Raw genomic sequence first — 18,613 nt, 5'->3', positions numbered from 1 at the left:
TGTTAACCAATGTCATAAAACAATATGTGTACTACTGTTTCATGAGAAACTATTTGTTCTGTAAGCCTTCACCTGAAGTACAATAAAAAAAAAAAGTATACACTTTTAGTGCCAAATTTGAGAGTAATAAGAATATTTCTAGTTTAAAAAATAATTTATTGTTGTTAAAAATATACACAGCAGAACATACACCAATTCAACAATTTCTACATGTACAATTCAGTTACGTTGATTACATTCTTCAAGTTGCACAACGATTCTCACCCTCCTTTTCTAAGTTTTTCCTCCCCCATTAACATAAACTCGCTGCCCCCTAAGGTTCCTATCTAACCTTTCAAATTGCTGTTGTCAGTTTGATCCCATATAGTTAGTTCTTTAAAAGACCACAATGCTTAAGGCAGACATTCTTTACTATCTAAGCTAAACTATTATTTGGTTTAAAGAAGACTTCAGGGGATATCTTTGATATAAGGTTTAAAGTTTATTTTAGGGCAATAGTTTTGGGGGTTCATTCAGCCCTAATGGCTCCAAAAAATCTGGCTTCCATGAATATCTTAAATTCTGCTCCACATCTCCCCCCTTTTTGATCAGGATTGTGCTATAGAATTTTTGATCACTATGTTCACTAATGGTATCCAGGCACTATCTAGAGAACACTGTTTCTTAATTCAGAAAGTATTTTATAGTAATACTTTTGGCTTTTGTGAAGAATGTTTAATATTTCACCTTTACTTTAAAAAATTCCCTGTAAGGGATGAAAACTATCATAATATTCTGAAATGTTCCAGGAAAGGAAAATGCAATACTACTTCACCTTGGGTTAGATGTTCTAGAAAACAAATTAGTTTCTGATCTTCTGCAACTAAAAATGAAGGCTGACAGCATTACTGTGCTATATACTAATATAGCTGGTCATTTACTTATTTGCCTTAGGAACCCCTTGAATTCTAAACTTCTTAGAATTTTCCTTTTTTAAAATTCCTCTTAGCATCTAGTCCAGGGTTTAACATGCAGCTATCTAACAATCACATATTTAAGCCACAGAAATGGTGTATCTGGAAAATATTAATATGTATCCTATTGCATAAATCACATGTGGCTAGAGTCCAATTAGGATTGCATATACACTCCGAAATACAATTCAAACTCCATATCTACAGCCTGACCAGGGTTTCTGGTTAGGGTCTAGAAATTTTATCATCAGGATTAAGCAGGTCAGTGAAGGTGACAGAGATTCTTACGCTAAAACATGACATATTTCAGTCTTGTTTCTAAGCAAGAAGACGCAAACATGGTTTGTCTTCTTCCTCATACTACTGGATATAATATAATGACACAAAAAATAGTCTTAGAATAATACACGGAAAATCTTTATCTGAGCACATCTGCTTCCATGTTTCTTACCAACAAAAATAAACACAACAAATAAAAATTTTTACTTAAGTATTTCACGTTATAGGAAATACAGGAAGCTGACTTATTTACAGGATATAATACATAGTATCTGCCCTCTGCCTTTATGCCATGTTATATTTATAATTTAAAATAATAAAATGATTGTGTTGCTGAAATTTTCTTAAATTCTACTTTTAGTGTTGAACACTTCAGTGATTTCAGTGTTATAAATAAACTGCCTGAATAGATACAATAAGTAGACTGTGCCCCAAACTACTTGACTTGATGTTACTAGTTTTTGGTTGAAATTAATTGCAAGTGCTATTATTTTACATGAATCTTTAAAATCTCATCTTACATGCAAATCTTACCCCAATACTGATTTTCCAGTCTCATCTGGTTTACGCACAGTAAATGGACTCGGATCAATGCCAACGGTCTTAGGCATAAAGTCACTGAAGAAAGGGGGGAAAAATCAAAATTCCATATGAATCATTGTCCATCCAGATGATACTGGCTTCCATCTCAATTCACACCTAAGAATACTCCTTCTTAACCCTCAGAGCTACATATATTCTGAGCCAAACGTTCAGGGTAGCTTCAGGTGATCAGGGCCATGAAACTTCATGAACTAATAGTGCTAGGTAACTTCAATGTTATCAGTTTTCACTGTGAACTCTCCATGATTACGGGGCCCAAGAGTGCTGAATTTAAGATTTTACTAGCACAGTGTTGCTATCTGAATTTACTGCTAAGATGCATACCATCTAATTATATATCATGATTAGTTGTCAGGTAAAATTAAACTCATAAAAACCAATGGCAAAACACCGAGCTGTTCAGTTTTATGGGGAATGTTTTTAAGCTATACCACCTCAGGAGACTTGACATAATGATCAAAAACACAGTGGAATGAACTGAAGTATCAACATCTACCTCGTTATGCTGAGGTTCATTCATTAAGACACTGTTGGAACACTTCAAATAGAAACTGTTTTAATTTACCTCTTACTGAGATAAGCTACAGCTATGTCTTCATCATGCAAGGACTACCTTACTATTAGTGCTGAAACCAGACCAAACTCTTCAATAGATGGCAAAAAGGCAGGAGTTCCATGATTTATGCCGATAAGACTCATAAACTTATAAAGTAAGGATACTGCTCCAAGTGTGTAACTGAATATTACATTGAGTCAGGCTAAAAATGCCTACTTTAACAGTTTGAAAATGTTTTCAAAATGTAATTGATTAAATTTTTTTTCTTTCTCTTTGAACACATGAATCTGTGTATACACGAATGTCATTTATCCTTTGATGAGTTGAAAAATTCTAGAAATGACAAATATCTTACAGTTAAAACTGCTAACCTTTAACAAATTTAACTGAAAATCAACCAAGTAAAAATTTCAAACTTTTCCTGACCATCTGAAATTGAATCAAAATGTAGAGTGACTTCTAGGGAAACAAAACCATAGAATATGTTTCTATATTAAGTATAACTGTACATATAACACATCAGAGGAAAATGGAAAACAAAATTTTAAATTTTAATATAAAATATAATAATCAAAAAGTGATTTGCTTTGCCCAATGTTCTCATTCTAGTTCCATCATTTTTCCTAAAAGGTCCCACCAAGTTCTAAAACGGACACAGAAGAATTAAGTATGTCCTAAGGTGACAGACCAGAATGGGGAGGGTTTGGAAATATCACATGAATTATAGAGGATGGAATGAAGAATATTTACCCTGAAAAAAATTAATATTGCTTCCTCAAATATATGGAGGGCTCTCATGTAGAAGAGGAACCAGACTTGTCTCATGCTTAATAAAAATATTAATATGAAATAAACAGTTGTTGAATTGACTCTAACTCATGGTAACCCCACATGTGTCAGAGTAGAACTGTGCTTCATAGGGTCCTCAATGGCTAATTTGTTGGAAGTAGATTGCCAGGACTTTCTTCCGAGGCACCTCCGGGTACACTCGAACATCCAACCTTTCGGTTAGCAGCGGAGCACATTAGCCATTTGCACGACCTTGGGACTCCAATATAATAATAGCTATCATTTACTAATCGTTTACCTGTGCCAGGCACTTGGTAAATACATATATATATGCCTATGTGTATATGTACATACACACACACATATATATACATGCACACATATCTATATGAGAAATGAAGCAAATAAGGCTCAGAAAGGTTGGATAATTTTCTCAAGGGCATAGGCAGTGGCTAATCTAAGATATCCCGGCCCTTCTAGTTCCAAAGACTATGCTTTTCCCAGTAATTTGTGTTAGCTCTCAATTTCTAAAAATGAATTGATTCCAAATGGCAAACTAGGATCAATGGGAGGCAGATTTCGACTTCTCAAAAGAGAGAAATGAATTCCAGCTGCCTGACAACAGAAGGGGCTGCCTCCTGAAGTGGAAGGATCCACATCACAGGAGGAATTCCAAGAGAGGCTGAAAAACCACCTGACAGAACAGATCTCTGGTAAAGTAAGACACAGCTATATAAACTAGGAAAACTATAGTTCCCAAATGCTTACAGAATCAGAGTACTCACAACATACCGTGCTGAACTTGTCATAGCCAAGCAAAAGGTATCATCAAAACTACTCAATTCATAGGGCCGAAAGAACTCATTGTGGATATCAATCTCTTCTTCATGTTTGTGAAATTTCTTCACTATCAACTTCTTTAAGTTCGCAGCACAGATAACTAAGAGAGATACTGCCTGTTACTATTAAAGTCTTTAGATTACATGTAGCAAACATTTATGTAATACCAACTGTATTCACAGACAGCACTGTGGTAAGCTCTGTGGAGGATACAGCACTGAGCAAGGTTCAGCTCCTGCCTCTACCACTTAACACACTTGGAAAGGAGATGAGATTTGTGCGCAGAAAATACAATGTAAAGCTGAGTGTGACAAGCTCTAAGGAAGCATGAGGCCTCTGAAGTCTAGGGTAGGGGCGGGGAGGTTATTTTAGAAGTCAAATTACTCTGCTCCTTAAATTTTTTTTTTTTTTTTTTTTTTTTGCTCTTAAATAAATACCCTCTGCCTTGTAGGTAAAAGTTATGCAGCTATTTTACGAAGTTTTTCTTTATATTTCAAATTTTGTGAATGTCCAATGTTAGACTGTTCAAATCTTCTTTTCCTTTCTCCCAGAACAACCAAGTCTTAGCAAGTTGGGTTATGATTCTGGTCAAAGTTTCAAAGCTATAAATACTTTCCTAAAATGAATTAATAATTCATTAAGAATTAAAAACCATTTGCAATCTTCTTTTTATGGCCTTCACAACCCAAACTTGGGATAGTAAGACTATGGCTAGATGGAGTCCTCCTCAACCAGTGTTCCAGGTTGGCAGTAGAACTTAGGGCCCTTTTACAATGGAAAAATTAGCTTGCCCACGGTCAGGGGAATCAGTAATACATCCAGGGCTGAACTGGCTCTGTTTAAAATGGGGCAATTATTAAATGTGGAAACATTATTCTAATATATTGTACATTTATAGGTATTCCTTTAATATAAAAATTTTCCTGCTTTTCTCACAAATAAATAAAATTTAATTTAAACTTTAGTGATCAAAATGTGCTTTTATACACACATCTTTGCCTTTTTTTTCACTCATTGGATATAGGGGAAAAAAAAGTTTTTATTTCTCTTTGGGAATGGGCCTTTACTTCTTCCCCATTCCTGAAAAATATCTAGAGATATAATAAGCATTAAGATCTGTTTTACAAGGATAAATTAATGCGTCACTGTTCATCTACTAAACACTTGAGGGACACATCTAATAACTGTAGGACACAATACAAGGTATTGGCCTGGTTAGATAAAAAGAAATATAATCTCTGCCCTTTAAGAAGCTGTCTAAGAGACATTACAACCCCTATCTATCAAAATAGCAATAAGAACACCAAGTAGCCACTCATTTCTATAAAATAATTATATGCAAAGGATTTAATGCTTCAAGCTTATTTAGGTACAATTACAAAACATGGTAGTGTAAAAACTAAAAGTGCAACAGTGTACCTACCTTCATCATAGGGCAATGGTAAATGTTTTATTACCTCTGGTGTCCACCAGTAAGTGTAACTATTAAAAGAAGAAAAAAAGGATAAGATAAACCTAATGTAAATGTTTACAATTCACTGTGGCATAATGGTTAAGTGCCTGAGTGTTAACCAAAAGGTTGACAATTCAAACCCACCTACAGGCACCTCAGAAGACAGGCCTGGCGATGTGCTTCTGAAAGATCACAGCCTTGAAAACCCTAAGGAGCAGTTCTACTCTGCACACATGGGGCTGCCATGAGTTGGAATTGACTGAAGGCAGCTGACAACAACATGGTCTATCGTGAGACATTGCCTCCTATTTCAAAGTTTTTTTTCTTTTAAAGACATGTTTGCGAAGCTTTTGGCACAGAGTAGGTCTTCAACATGTGAATTCCTTTCCCCATCCCTTTTTTGTTTCAGTTATGTCACAGATCTATAAAAATATCATGAACATATATCTCAGAGTCAAAATACTTCTGATGTTACTTACTTTCGGCCAAAAAAGACTTGGATGTACTGAGCCAGGCTCCATAAGCTGCGGTTTACTTCTCCCCAGGGACTGTGCCTGTAGTTACTATGCCACCAGCTGGGCAAAGGGACCATGACCCAAGTCCTTGTTATTGTTGTTGTCTTATTCCCACTCATAGTGGCTCTACAGGACAGAGCATAACTGCCTCATAAGGTTTCCAAGGCTGTAATCTTTACAGAAGCAGACTGCTACATCTTTCTCCAGTGAAGCAGCTGGTGGGTTTGAACCACTGACCTTTCAGTTAGCAGCTGAGCGCTTAACCATTGTGCCAGGGCTCCTTAAGAAAACAGTATAGTTCCTGCTAATGTTTAACTATAAAGATTCACCGCTTGATGATAGAGGCCAGAGTAACGGTAGGGAATTTCGACCATCTGGATTTCTGCTAGAAGACTCATCAGCTAAGAGGAGAGAATCTGAAAGAATGGTGAACACCTTCTCTCTGATGAAATGGATATTCAAGGGGAAATGTTTTATCAAAATACGTGAGTGCTAGGAAGGAAAATGATGAAATAGTGTACCAAAATTAATTTTTTTTCCCAAAAGATTCAGAAAAAAGAGCCTATGGCCAAAAATGTTAAAAAGAGAATTTAATATAAATGACAGGCTTTCTAGAAATAAAATGCTGACATTACACTCTCGAATAATTCCAATTATGAAGAAATAGAGGAGTACTGAAATGAAAGTGGCAACATACGAAACTCTCCAATGAGCCTGGATTTAGAAAGGATCTATGCTAGAGATGGTGAGCAGGCTACATAACCAAGGATGATGAAAAAAGGAACACAGGGCCTAAAGAATTATAAGGGGGAAAAAGTGCTATGATAACAGGAAAGGCTCCTAAAGTTTTGCATTAGATGACAGTTATGCTTTAGAGCAGTGCTTCTCAAAATTCATTGCACATACGAATCACCCAGGGATCTTGTTAAACGGCAGATTTCTGATTCAGTAGGTGGGGCTTAAGATTCTGCATTTATGACAAGCTCCCAGATGATGCCACAGAGTACGAAGAAAACAGCGAAGGGAAAGGTCTGCTGCTTGTAGAGAATTCACTCTGTCATTTAGCATTTGTTAACCACCTACTATGTGTCAGACACTGCCCTAGGTGTTAGAAATGCTGTGTTGAAAATAATGATAGAGAAAGTAGGGTCACTTCATTCCACTATTGCTTCTATATTCACCAGCCATGACAAGGTTCATGCTAGAAACAGGAAAAACACAAGAAGGAACTACAGCCCAGAGATCGACAGAAGCAGTGGAGCAGCTGTAAAAGCACTCAAGAAGCTGTCTAAAAGATACTTCCTAGCTATAAAAATAGCAACAGAACACTGATTAGCCACTCAGTGTGTCTCATTCAAGTGTTCTGGTGCAGTAGAGATCAATAATCTTTGAAGAGATAGTGAAGAATGGAAATTACACTGGAAATGGGCAGAAGCAGTCTTGCTGCTCTAAAGTGAGAAGGGGTGCAGATGCCAAAAACTATATACACCTCAGTGAGTATGATGTATCCAAGCAAGGTAACAGAATCAAGTATTAGATAGAGATGAGTTGTGTGTAATCTAAAAAGATGAATGGTGAATTCAAGAAATTCACACATATTCACTAGAACAAGCCACACCAGGCTAATCTCATTTTCTTTTCTGATAGGTCAATCAGACTTTCAGACTGCGGTAATGAAAGAGACACAGGTTAGTAGTTTAAGAGGGGTGTGTGTGTGTGTGCATGTGTTTAAGTTCTATTTTGTGATGACCTAAGCTTGGCAAGTGCCATTGAACTGATTCCAACTCACAGCAACCCGATGTGTGTCAGTGTAGAAGCCTGCTCCATAGGGCTTTCAATGGCTGATTTTTCAGAGCTAGACTGCCAGGCTCTTCTTCCAAGGTGCCTTTGGGTAGATTCAGCTGCAAACCAAAAGGCTGGAAGTTTGAGTCCACCCAGAAGTACCTCAGAAGGCTGGCAGTCTACTTCTAAACAATCAGCCATTGAAAACCCTACAGACCACAGTTCTACCCTGACACAAATGGGGTCACCATGAGTCAGAGTCGATTTGATAGCAACTGGTTTTTGGTTGAACCTTGGCAGAGGAAGGAAGTAGGAAAAGGTATCCGCTAGTATATGAAGAATTTCCTAGAGAATGTTGCTTACATCTAGTTTGCTTAAGAAAAAGAAGTAAACACTATACAGAATGTATTTTAACTTAGAATGCACTATATGGAAAAAAAGAATTGAGAGATAATCTTGTATTAGTGATTTGAGACTGGGCCATACTTTTTTTTTTTTTTTAATGTTATTATGCTGAAGAAACTGGGGCTATTTAGCTCAGAGAAGAGATTTTGAGAATGCATGATGCTGTCTTCAAATATTTAAAAGACTATCAAGTGGATGAGGAAATAATGTTCTTAAGGTCTCAGTGGGCTGAACTAGGATTAGTAGGTTAATTTACAGAGAAGCAGATTTCAGCGTGATATGAGGAAGAACTGTGTAAGTGAACTGCCCCAAAACAACTGCCTCCTCAACCAGGTACTTCCCAGTTGACAAACCGGGGCTTGCCAAGCAGTAGTCAGATGCCCTCTACCTGGGAGACAGAGGAACTCTTGTATCAGGAAACCTCTCAACTCTAAGAGTCAATGAAATAATTAATGCTTAATATCTAAAAACATCTTGGTGACATTATAAACACTGATTCAATAAATGGCATCTTCAATGGTTAAGCTTCAATTAGTGGTTTTGAGCAGATCAATAAATGTGGGATTTTGAGCAACAGAAATAGTTATCTTAAGACCTCATGTGGATGAACTCTAAGCCAAGCTAGGTCTATTTCCCCTTCCTTTATTATTCTATAAAAATATTGTTTCAGAGTAAATCATTGGTAAACACAGTATAAAATACAGGGTGACCATCAAGTTTGGGAACACAGGCAAATACATAATAAAGGGTTAATTGATATCATATGAAGTGATTAAACGATATTACTAAGTTTCCAGATTTTATGGCCATGTCTAGGATTTTTAACGAATGATACAACTAGGGAATAAAATATCCTTAAAGAATAATAACAACACTAACATCTATTGGACTTACTATGTGCTAAGTGTTTTATATGGATCATCTCATTTGATTCTCAGAAAAAACTAAAATAGTTAGATACCATTACTATAGATACTACTACCATTTTACTGATGTGGACACTGTGAGTGAGACCAGGTAAGTGATTTGCTCAAGGTCACCCAGCTATTAAGTAGTGGGCAGTGTGGTTTGTTTTGTGTCAGACCCAGTGCTACATCTTCTCACTTAGTCTTGCATTGGTCCTCTGACATGTGCATAGTCATCTCCATTTTATAGATGAGAAAATGAGGCTTTGAGAGGTTAAGTGACAAGTCTAAAGCCCCATAACTACAGAGATCCCAACTCAACTCTACCTGACCCCAAGGGGTATGCTCTCATCTGGTTACTGCCTCTGGTTTAACTGTTCATTTCTTTAGAGAATAAAAATAATATCAATTTAACAGTTATCAAAATAATCTATACAGATAGGTGACTCAACAAAATCCAAAACACAACACTGAAATTTACCTTACAGTATCTGTAAGCACTGTTTGTGAGCAATATCAATTGATGATACCATAAAACAATTTTTGGAATTTTGACATATTGGAGAAAAAAGAAAATTAAAAAAAAGGAGACTGAATCAACTGAGTGAGCCATATTATTTATTTGAATAATACGTCAAAATATTTATTTTCAGTGGAAGGTTTGAAGCTGATTCTTGCTAAACCATCTAACCAGCTGATTAATCTTTGTCAAGACATATTCTCTCTGTACCTCAGCTTTATTGTCTAGAAAATGATGATGTAACACTAGCTTCCTTTTATTCCCACATATAAGCTCAAAAACTGCCTGCTTCAGTTATGTTAACTCAAGGTAAACAAGCAGGTTAATTTAAGCTGATAAAATTCAGTTAATTTCTGTTCCTGAGTTGTATCTTAATACCTTCAATACTTTAAAGTGATATAAAATATCAGAAAGTCAATCACATTTACCCAGTCAATTGTCATTACCAAAGCTAAATACAGGTATTTATACTAATCTCTCACCAAATAAACACAATTAGTCCCATTTTGTTTGTCAGCAAAAAGTCACATAAGCAATCATTTATTATTTTAAATTTAATGGAAAAAAACCCAGCAATGTTTCATTTACAGGGAGAGTAAGCTTAAGCATTAAGATAGTTACTCCAATAATATTAACTTATAAGAAAAAATTTGAGAAATATATAAACCTGACACTTCTCTAATATTTTAAATATTCCTGAAGCAATACAGAATTTGGAAGCAGCTGCAACATGCCATAAACATCCACTGCTGTCAAGTTGATTCCGACTCATAGCAACCCTACAGGACAGAACAGAACTGCCCTGCAGGGTTTCCAAAGCTGTAATCTTTACGGAAGCAGACTGTCACATCTTTCTACCACGGAGTGGCTGGTGGGTTCAAACCGCCCACCCTTCAGTTAACAGCCAAGTGCCTAACCACTGCACCACTGGGGCACTTGCTATTTCACCAGCTGCTTGTGGTCTGTGCACACAATTAGCACAAACTGGCAATAACCCCTATAATGTGCCTGGGAGGCATTTTTGTACAAAAAAGGAGTATAACAAACTGATGCTGCAAGAGAAGAGCACTATGGGAGAACTTGACGTTATAGGTCTTGAACAGAATGGACCAGGCTTCAACCTCATATAGTAAAAACTTTTGCTCACATGTCAAAATTTGTATTAGCACCTGGCTCATCAATCAAAAACACCGAAGAGACTTCTCACTAAATCCTCATAAGGACCCTGTGAGGTGCGTCCAGCATCATCATTTTGCAGATGAGGAAAATGAGTAACTAGTCCAAGGCCATCAAATTGCAGAGATTCTAACTCAACTCTACCTAAGCCTGAGGCCCATGCTGCAGGATGTCCTGTTAAAATGCCTCTGGCTAAGCTATTCTATCTTTTAAGAATATTAAAACAGATAACCTATACTGTGAATGACTCTATAAAGTCCAAATTGAGTAGTAGCAGTGGTTATCTGATACTTATGTTATCATGGTTCTAGTTTCCTGTCTTTACCAGCAACACCAAGAGTTGGTGTGCTTCCTGGAGGAAAGAACACTGGAATTCCAAAGCTTAGAATCCACACATGAAAAACAAAAATTGCTCCCTTAAACTTTAAAGTCCTGGGTTCTCCATGTTTGTAGGAAGCACTAAAAAATGATGATGCTTTGCTTTAGGAGAGCCCTGGTGGTGCAGTGGTTAAGAGCTCGGCTGCTAACCAAAAGGTCTGCAATTTGAATCCACCAGTCACTCCTCAGAAACCCTGTGAGGCAGTTCTACTCCGTCCTATAGGGTCGCTATGAGTCACAAACAACTTGACGGCAACGGATTTGGTTTGGTTTGCTTTAGTGGAACAACAACTTATGTTCAATGATGATGTTCTGAAACTTTATATCTTAGGTAAAATAAAAAACTCCAATTATTAGCCACAATTTCCCAAACCTACTATGAGGACATCAACAACACTAAACTCCTTATGGCAAACATGGTAAGACTGACTAGTTTAGCTTACATGATTATTTTTCAAAAGGAAAAGTATCTCTTTTTCAAAATAATATTAGAGTTTCAATGATAGACTAGGAAGAAAAATACCTTCTTCTTGTTGGTAAAAGTCCCATAGTATTTTTGTGATGCAAATAAAAATCTGTTGGGAGTTCCCAGAGGTGAGGTTTTCCTTCTGTGGGATGGAAAACTCCCAGGAAGAGATTAATAGAATCTTGTCTATCAGCATCTAAAAAGCAAAAATATGTATTTCAGGAAATCCATAACTGACATATACAACTCAGGAAAGTGTTTTCACAGGAGGACCCTGGTACAACTGTGTATTCATAGAACTTGTCTCTGAAAACAAAAGTATTTATGCTTCAAAAGTCATACACAAAACATATCCTCAAAACCCATACCCAAACCCACCGCCGTCAAGTTGATTCCGACTCATAGCAACCCTACAAGACAGAGTAGAACTGCCCCATAGGGTTTCCAAGGGGTGGCTGGTGGAGTCAAACTGCTAACATTTTGGTTAGCAGCTGACCTTTTGGTTAGCAGCTGAGCTCTTAACTACTGCGCCACCAGAGCCCCTATCCTCTAAAACAGTCACCAAAATTTTGAGCAGAATTAAAATCTTGCTTCAAAATGTTTACTTGTTGCTCCATAGCTCTTGTAACATGGAAGACGGTGCAAACAAACAGCTTCTTGAATTTTATTGAGTCAGACTCTTGAAAATCTTTAAGAACTTCCATAATACCTTAGACAGTGATTTTAATTTTTAAATGAAACACATTCTCACCATTTGTTAATTTACTTGAAATGAATATCTTCACTTTATTGCAAAGACAAGCACAGACTTCATAGACAAATAAAATGATCCAATTCCTATCCCAATTCTGTTACATAACCGTGAACAAGGCAGTTGCATAGCTTCCACTTGTAATCCTTGAAAAGACATTTTCCATTTCTTTAACAGAGACAGTTTACAGCATCTCTATCTCCCTCAGCTGTGAGGCTGGCCCATTTTTTTTTTGTGTTTGATAATGAAGGCAGAGAAGGCTCATGATTAACAGCCTCATTCAACCACTCCAAAATTATCTTATCTAACTCTACTAAGAACTAATAAAATTGACTATATATGTTTTATCTTCTCTTCCTTTTCCTAACTATGTTTTGGTAAAAAACGATAATAAGCACTGAAGTGATCTCATGAGCCACCGTTCCCCTTCTATATGCTCTCCTCCTTAGCATCTTCATTCTTTCCCCTCGTTTCCTTCTTTCCATTCTTGTCTCACAGTCCTACATACTCAAGCTTGGGGCAGACATCTACAGTATAAATAATAACCTCTTTCTGAAAATGAGTATCAGACTAAAAAGATAACACAGTAGAAATGACTCCTTTTGGAACAAGATAACATTACCATAAAATCAATTTTCTTTCAACAGCCATAGAGAACACAGGTATATCTGAAATTAGCAACATTATCCTCATTGGATTATTTGGTCATTTCAGCAAGAGGAAATAAATATGGTACATCAAACAGGTATTCCAGTTATTAGTATTTTGACAGGAAATATTCCATAAAATAGCACTTACCTTGCAGGCTAAAAGTAATACATAAACGCGATGTAGTCATATGCTGAATATATTTAGGGTCTTTTTTCTCCACTTGTTATGAGAAAACATCAAGTATTAAATGATGCAGATATTACTGCCCTAATTTGCACCCTCTTTATACAATGCAAAAGTAAACATATTGCTCTTAATTACATTCTTTATGCTTCTTGAATAAGGGGCCCTGGTGGTGCAGTGGTTAAGGCACTTGGCTGCTAACTGAAAGGTTGTTGGTTTAAACCCACTAGCTGCTCTGCGGGAAAAAGCTGTGGCAGTCTGCTTCCGTAAAGATTACAGCCTTGGAAAGCCTATGGGGCAGTTCTACTCTATCCTATAGGGTTGCTATGAGTTGGTTTTTATGGTTGAAGTGCAATGAACTACTTAATATGGTCCTTCTAGCCATAGTCTTTGTGACTCAAACACAATGATTGAGTGGGACTATGCAAATAAGTTATATGGAACCTGTGATGGTTGGGTTTATGTATCAACTTGGCTAGGCCATGATTCCCAGTATTGTGTGGTTGTCCTCCATTTTATGTGTTGTGGATCCTGACCTCTACATGTTGATGAGGCAGGATTGGTATATGGTGTGTCTTAGGTCGCAGCCTTGCAGGAGGGTGTGACTCAAGTCCCACCCTTAGTAAAGTTATGCCTTTCCCTGGGGTGTGGCCTGCATCTAAGAAATATGTGTGTGTCCCGGCAAGGCTCTCTCTCTCTCTGCATCTGGATACCGTGTCTGGTTCCTGATCAACTGACCTTCTCAGAGGCCTGCTATCTGACCTGCCAATTCTGGGATTCACTGGCCTCCACAGCCCCTTGGGCCAGTGGCCTATCATGTGACCTGATTCACCAGCTTCCGCAGCCTGTGGTCTGAACTGCCAGTTTGGGTTCGTCAGCTCCTACTGCCATGTAGGTCGAGAGACTTCTACGCCTGACCCACAAATTTGGGACTTGCCAGCCTCCACAACTGCGTGAACCATTTCCTTTATACAGTTGGTGAGTTCTGTGAGACACTGCAGTGAATTAGGGAAACCAAAGATGGCAGGGAGAGTATTGAGGGGAGAGGGAGTAGTTGATGTTAGAGGTGATGGAGTGGTACAGCAGCTTGGAAAAGTTGGACATTTGGGACATCTTTAACCTCCGCCTCATAGGAATTAGCTTTGTGCTGATCCTTATAAAATAAATTATTCGTCTAATGGTCAAATGTGAGATGTGAGAAACATGACCAAATGAAGGCTATTCCTTCAGTGAAGGTTATTCCTTCAATTGATCATAGTGAAGGCTTCTTGAAGGTACTGCTATTATTAAAACTTAAAATATATCTATGGCATTTATGGCCACTTACTAAGTTTGGGCTATAAGGCTAGCCCTAAAGAGCCTAATGATCTTCTCCTGGCTACTTTTGACTGCAAATAAGATAGCCACCCCCAGGAAGATAGCAGTGGTACTTTGGATACAGACAAGAACTTAAAACAGGTAGGTTGTGGATAACAAGGGGGAAAAATGATTACCTACTTTTATACTCAATCATGCATTAAAAGATAAAAGAATACTCACCATTCAAACTCCATTCAAACAGTTAAACATAAACCAGTTTTATTATGCATTCTATTTAAATTTTATCTCTATATTAAAATAGATCTGGCTTGAATAGAATAATTGTTTTTATTTATCAAAAATTTTCTTTTGGAAGTAGAATATTTCTTACTTTAACTTTAAATGAAGTTTTGATACAGTGATGTCTGAAATCAGTATTGAAGGGGTAAATTATTCAATAAACGGTACTGTTTAACTATTGTGGGGGAGATGAAGTTAGATCCCTACCTTACAACATACATTGAAATAAATATCAACTAAGTGTTAAAAAACAAAAAACACCATAAAAGAATTAGAAGAAATTATAATGAGGATCTATCTTATCTGATCTTAGGATTGGGAAGGCACATAAAAGTAAAGGAAGAAGCAATGGTAGAAAAGCTTAGTATATTTTACACAAAAAGTTGAAAATTCTACATGTCAAAATAATATTAATAATATTATTGAAAGGCAAAGATGTTAAGATAATGTAAATAATTATAAAAGGCAAAGTGAAAGAAGAAAAAAACGCATCATCTATTATAGACAAAAGGTTAGTATTCTGAAAATATATTCAAACAAAATAAAATTGATAGGAAAGACAAAGCTCCTAATAGAAAAATGGAAACATACAACTTTCTAAAAAAATAGAAATGGGAAATGAGTATAAAAGAGTTCAACTTTACTAGTTAGCAAACAAATGCAAATTAAAATAATATATCATTTTCTACCTATTAAGCTGGCAAATACTTTTCAAAATGGGTATTCCTATACTGTCAAGAATAGCATTCACTGCTACATCCTTTCTGAAAGGCAATTTGGCAAGTAAAAAAGAAAAAACAAAACCTGACATGTATTTATACCCTCTAACCTAATAAATATGTTTCTAAAATTTTCCTACGGAAAGATCAAAGACATGCAAAAATACCTATATGTACAAAGATGTTTGTTTAGAAGGAACCTAAATATGCAATAATAAATCAGCAAACTAAAGTATGATGCATCTAAAGGCTACTATGTAACAAGTTACAAGAGAAATCAAAAGGTGCTTCTTGGAGACAAAGCCCCAAGTGTGCTTATATGTGAAACCCCAAAACAGTTTTTAAAATAAGCATGAATGGGGGCCAGGTGAGTTGCCCATATAGATCAATCTGTCTATACAAACCAAGGATAAAATTTCTATTTTGGTTTCTTAATCAGTAAGTATCCTTCTGCCCACCCCAGGGGTATAACATTAGGAGACTGATTTAAGTTTTGCAGTTTTCTTGGGTGTCTTAAAGAAGAGTTCTATAACTATATCATCATCATTATATAATATCCATTGTAATTTAAAAATAAGCTGTACACCCAATGGCACCAGGCTTCTCAAAATAAAGAAGTCTATTTTAGCTAAATTATTCATAAAATAATTCCTTTCATAGTATCCTATTCAACAATTCCTCCTTCAGTTGTGCATAATTTCGCTTTACCTTTCCATTTTATGTACCCTTACTTTCTCATGATCGTCTTCTATCTTTTAATTTTATTCCTTTCTTTTTAAATCATGTACAGCTACACATGCATTCTCTTGGTTCTCTATTCTTATTTAAAAACGCATTCCTTGGTCCATGTCTTAGTTATCTAGTGCCTGTATGACAGAAAATACCACAAGTGGGTGGCTTTAACAGAGAAACTTATTCTCTCACAGTCTAGGAGGCTAGAAGTCTGAATTCAGGGTGCCAGCTCCAGGGGAAGGCTGTCTCTCTCTGTCAGCTCTGGGGGAAGGTCCTGGTCATCAGTCTTCCCCTGGCCTAGGAGCTTCTCGGCACAGGGACCCCAGGTCCAAAGGACGTGTTGTTTTCCTGGCTCTTGTTTCTTAGTGGTATGAGGTCCCCATGTCTCTCTGCTTGCTTCTCTTTTTTATATCTCAAAAGAGATTGACTCAAGATACAACCTAATCTTGTAGATTGAGTCCTGCTCCATTAACATAACTGCCTCTAATCCTGCCTCATTAACATCATAGAGGTAGGATTTACAACACATAGGAAAATCGCATCAGATGACAAAATGGTAGACAATCAGAAAATGCTGAGAATCATGGCCTAGCCAAGTTGACACACATTTTTGGGGGACACAATTCAATCCATAACATCCATAAGTGTCAATGAGGATTCCCATTATAGGAGCAATGACAACAGGAGAGAAGCAGAAGAGGGGATGCCCCTTGCCATAAGGACAGTTCCCAACACTTCACTGTGACACATACCGCCAAGAGTATACCTAGAGTGATATGTACTTAATAGTCACATGACCTATTATTCCACCCTTTTCTCTCCCACACAAGGAAGTACATCTTTGCCAAGTGGAATGCCGTTAGAGAGAGAACTTGAAAACTGTTCTAATTTATAAAAACAAGTGAAAGCATTTACAAGTTTTAGTGTTTTTAACTATTAATAGTAATCAATTACTTTCAACAAACATTATACCCGACTTTTGTTAGGTGCTGTCGAGTTGACTCTGACACATAGCAACCTTATGGATAACAGAATGAACTGTTGCCCAGTCCTGTGTCATCTTCATGATTGTTGCTATGTTTGAGTCCACTGCTTTGGCTCAATAAGGTCAATCCATCTCACTGAGCATTTTCCTTATTTTTGCTGACCCTCTACTTTACCAACCATGATGTCCTTTTCTAATGATTGGTCTTTCCTCATGTATCCAAAGTAAGTGAGCCAAAGTCTAGCCATCCTTACTTCTACGGAGCATTCTGCTTTTCTGTTTGTATTTCTTCTAAAATTGATTTCCTCTGGCAGTTCACAGTATGTTCAGTATTTTTTGCCAACCCCACAGTTCAAATGCATCAATTCTTCTTCCATTTTCACTGTCCAGCTTTTGCAAGCATATGAGGTGAATGAACCCGATAAGAATACATCAGTATGTATTACTATCTCCACTGGGAACTACAGCAATAGGTATAATAAAGGATGATGGGAGTACTTTGATATTTTTACTTTAGAAATCCAGAATTTGGACCTATGCCTCTGGATGAATTTCAAATTCTATCTTCCTAACTCTTAATTTTGGCTTTGACAGCAGCCAACAACAGCAACAAGTTTTGCTTAGATTAATATATTTGGATTTTTAAAGTTCCAAAGCCCAGTTTACAGAGTCATGCATAAAGGGGAATATCTAAACACTCTTAAGGTCTATAGTAGTAGACTCTGATTTTTGTTATGCATTTAGCTTACCTAGAGTAACACAGACATACTACTCAGTGAATTCAAAATAAATTACTTAACTAGCCTAAGAGCATTACTCATAGACTATATGCTAATAGACTAAAACACTTAGTCTTATCAACTTTTTAACTGAGGAAAAAGCGAAGCATGGGTAATACATTAAGTAAGCATATTTACTCATTAATTCTACAAATATTTACTTGCCCTGATCAAAGTACTAGGAACTCGGTGGTGAACAAGCTGCTCACAAAGCTTAGTCTCCTGGTTGGGGGAGGCAGCAGAATGGGTGGATACACAACACAACTAATTGCACAATTAGTGATTTAATTCCAATTGTGCTTAATGCCACAAAGGAAAGGCACAAATGCTTTGAGAGGAAAATTGGAGGACCTTCCCTGAGGATGTAAAAGTAGAGCAAGCTCTAAAGGCTGGCTAGGAATTAACTAGGAGAAGAATGCAGCAGGAGAAGTCCAACTTTTTCCAGAAACTGTGAAAAGGTCAGTGTGTCTGAAGAGTAGAGGCAGAAAATGGGAATGCCATGAATGGCAGGAGGGTGAGTGTCTTAGGTATCTAGTGCTGCTATAACAGAAATACCATAAGTGGATGGCTTTAACAAATAGAAGTTTCTTCTCT

The 18,613-nt window shown here is 36.9% G+C and overlaps 1 protein-coding gene across 3 annotated transcripts in view; it reads right to left on the bottom strand.

Moving 5' to 3' along the window:
- The window catches only part of FIG4 (FIG4 phosphoinositide 5-phosphatase), a 141,832-nt gene that overhangs the window by 45,926 nt on the left and 77,293 nt on the right, over positions 1-18,613 (bottom strand). For 2 of the 3 annotated variants that reach the window (XM_004372458.2, XM_023727648.1), the window contains exons 16-19: positions 11,678-11,816; positions 5,444-5,502; positions 3,973-4,120; positions 1,767-1,850 (exon numbers count right to left, since the gene is read on the bottom strand). In XM_004372458.2, the coding sequence (XP_004372515.1) occupies positions 1,767-1,850; positions 3,973-4,120; positions 5,444-5,502; positions 11,678-11,816 (430 nt within the window). The remainder of the gene's footprint in view (positions 1-1,766; positions 1,851-3,972; positions 4,121-5,443; positions 5,503-11,677; positions 11,817-18,613) is intronic. The other variant, XM_023727647.1, reaches the window with a different exon arrangement.

This window comes from Trichechus manatus, unplaced genomic scaffold (genome assembly GCF_000243295.1).
Source record: "Trichechus manatus latirostris isolate Lorelei unplaced genomic scaffold, TriManLat1.0 scaffold00017, whole genome shotgun sequence".
Lineage (NCBI taxonomy): Eukaryota > Metazoa > Chordata > Mammalia > Sirenia > Trichechidae > Trichechus > Trichechus manatus.
Note: the sequence above shows the minus strand (reverse complement) of the source record. Positions and strands in the feature narration are given on the sequence as shown.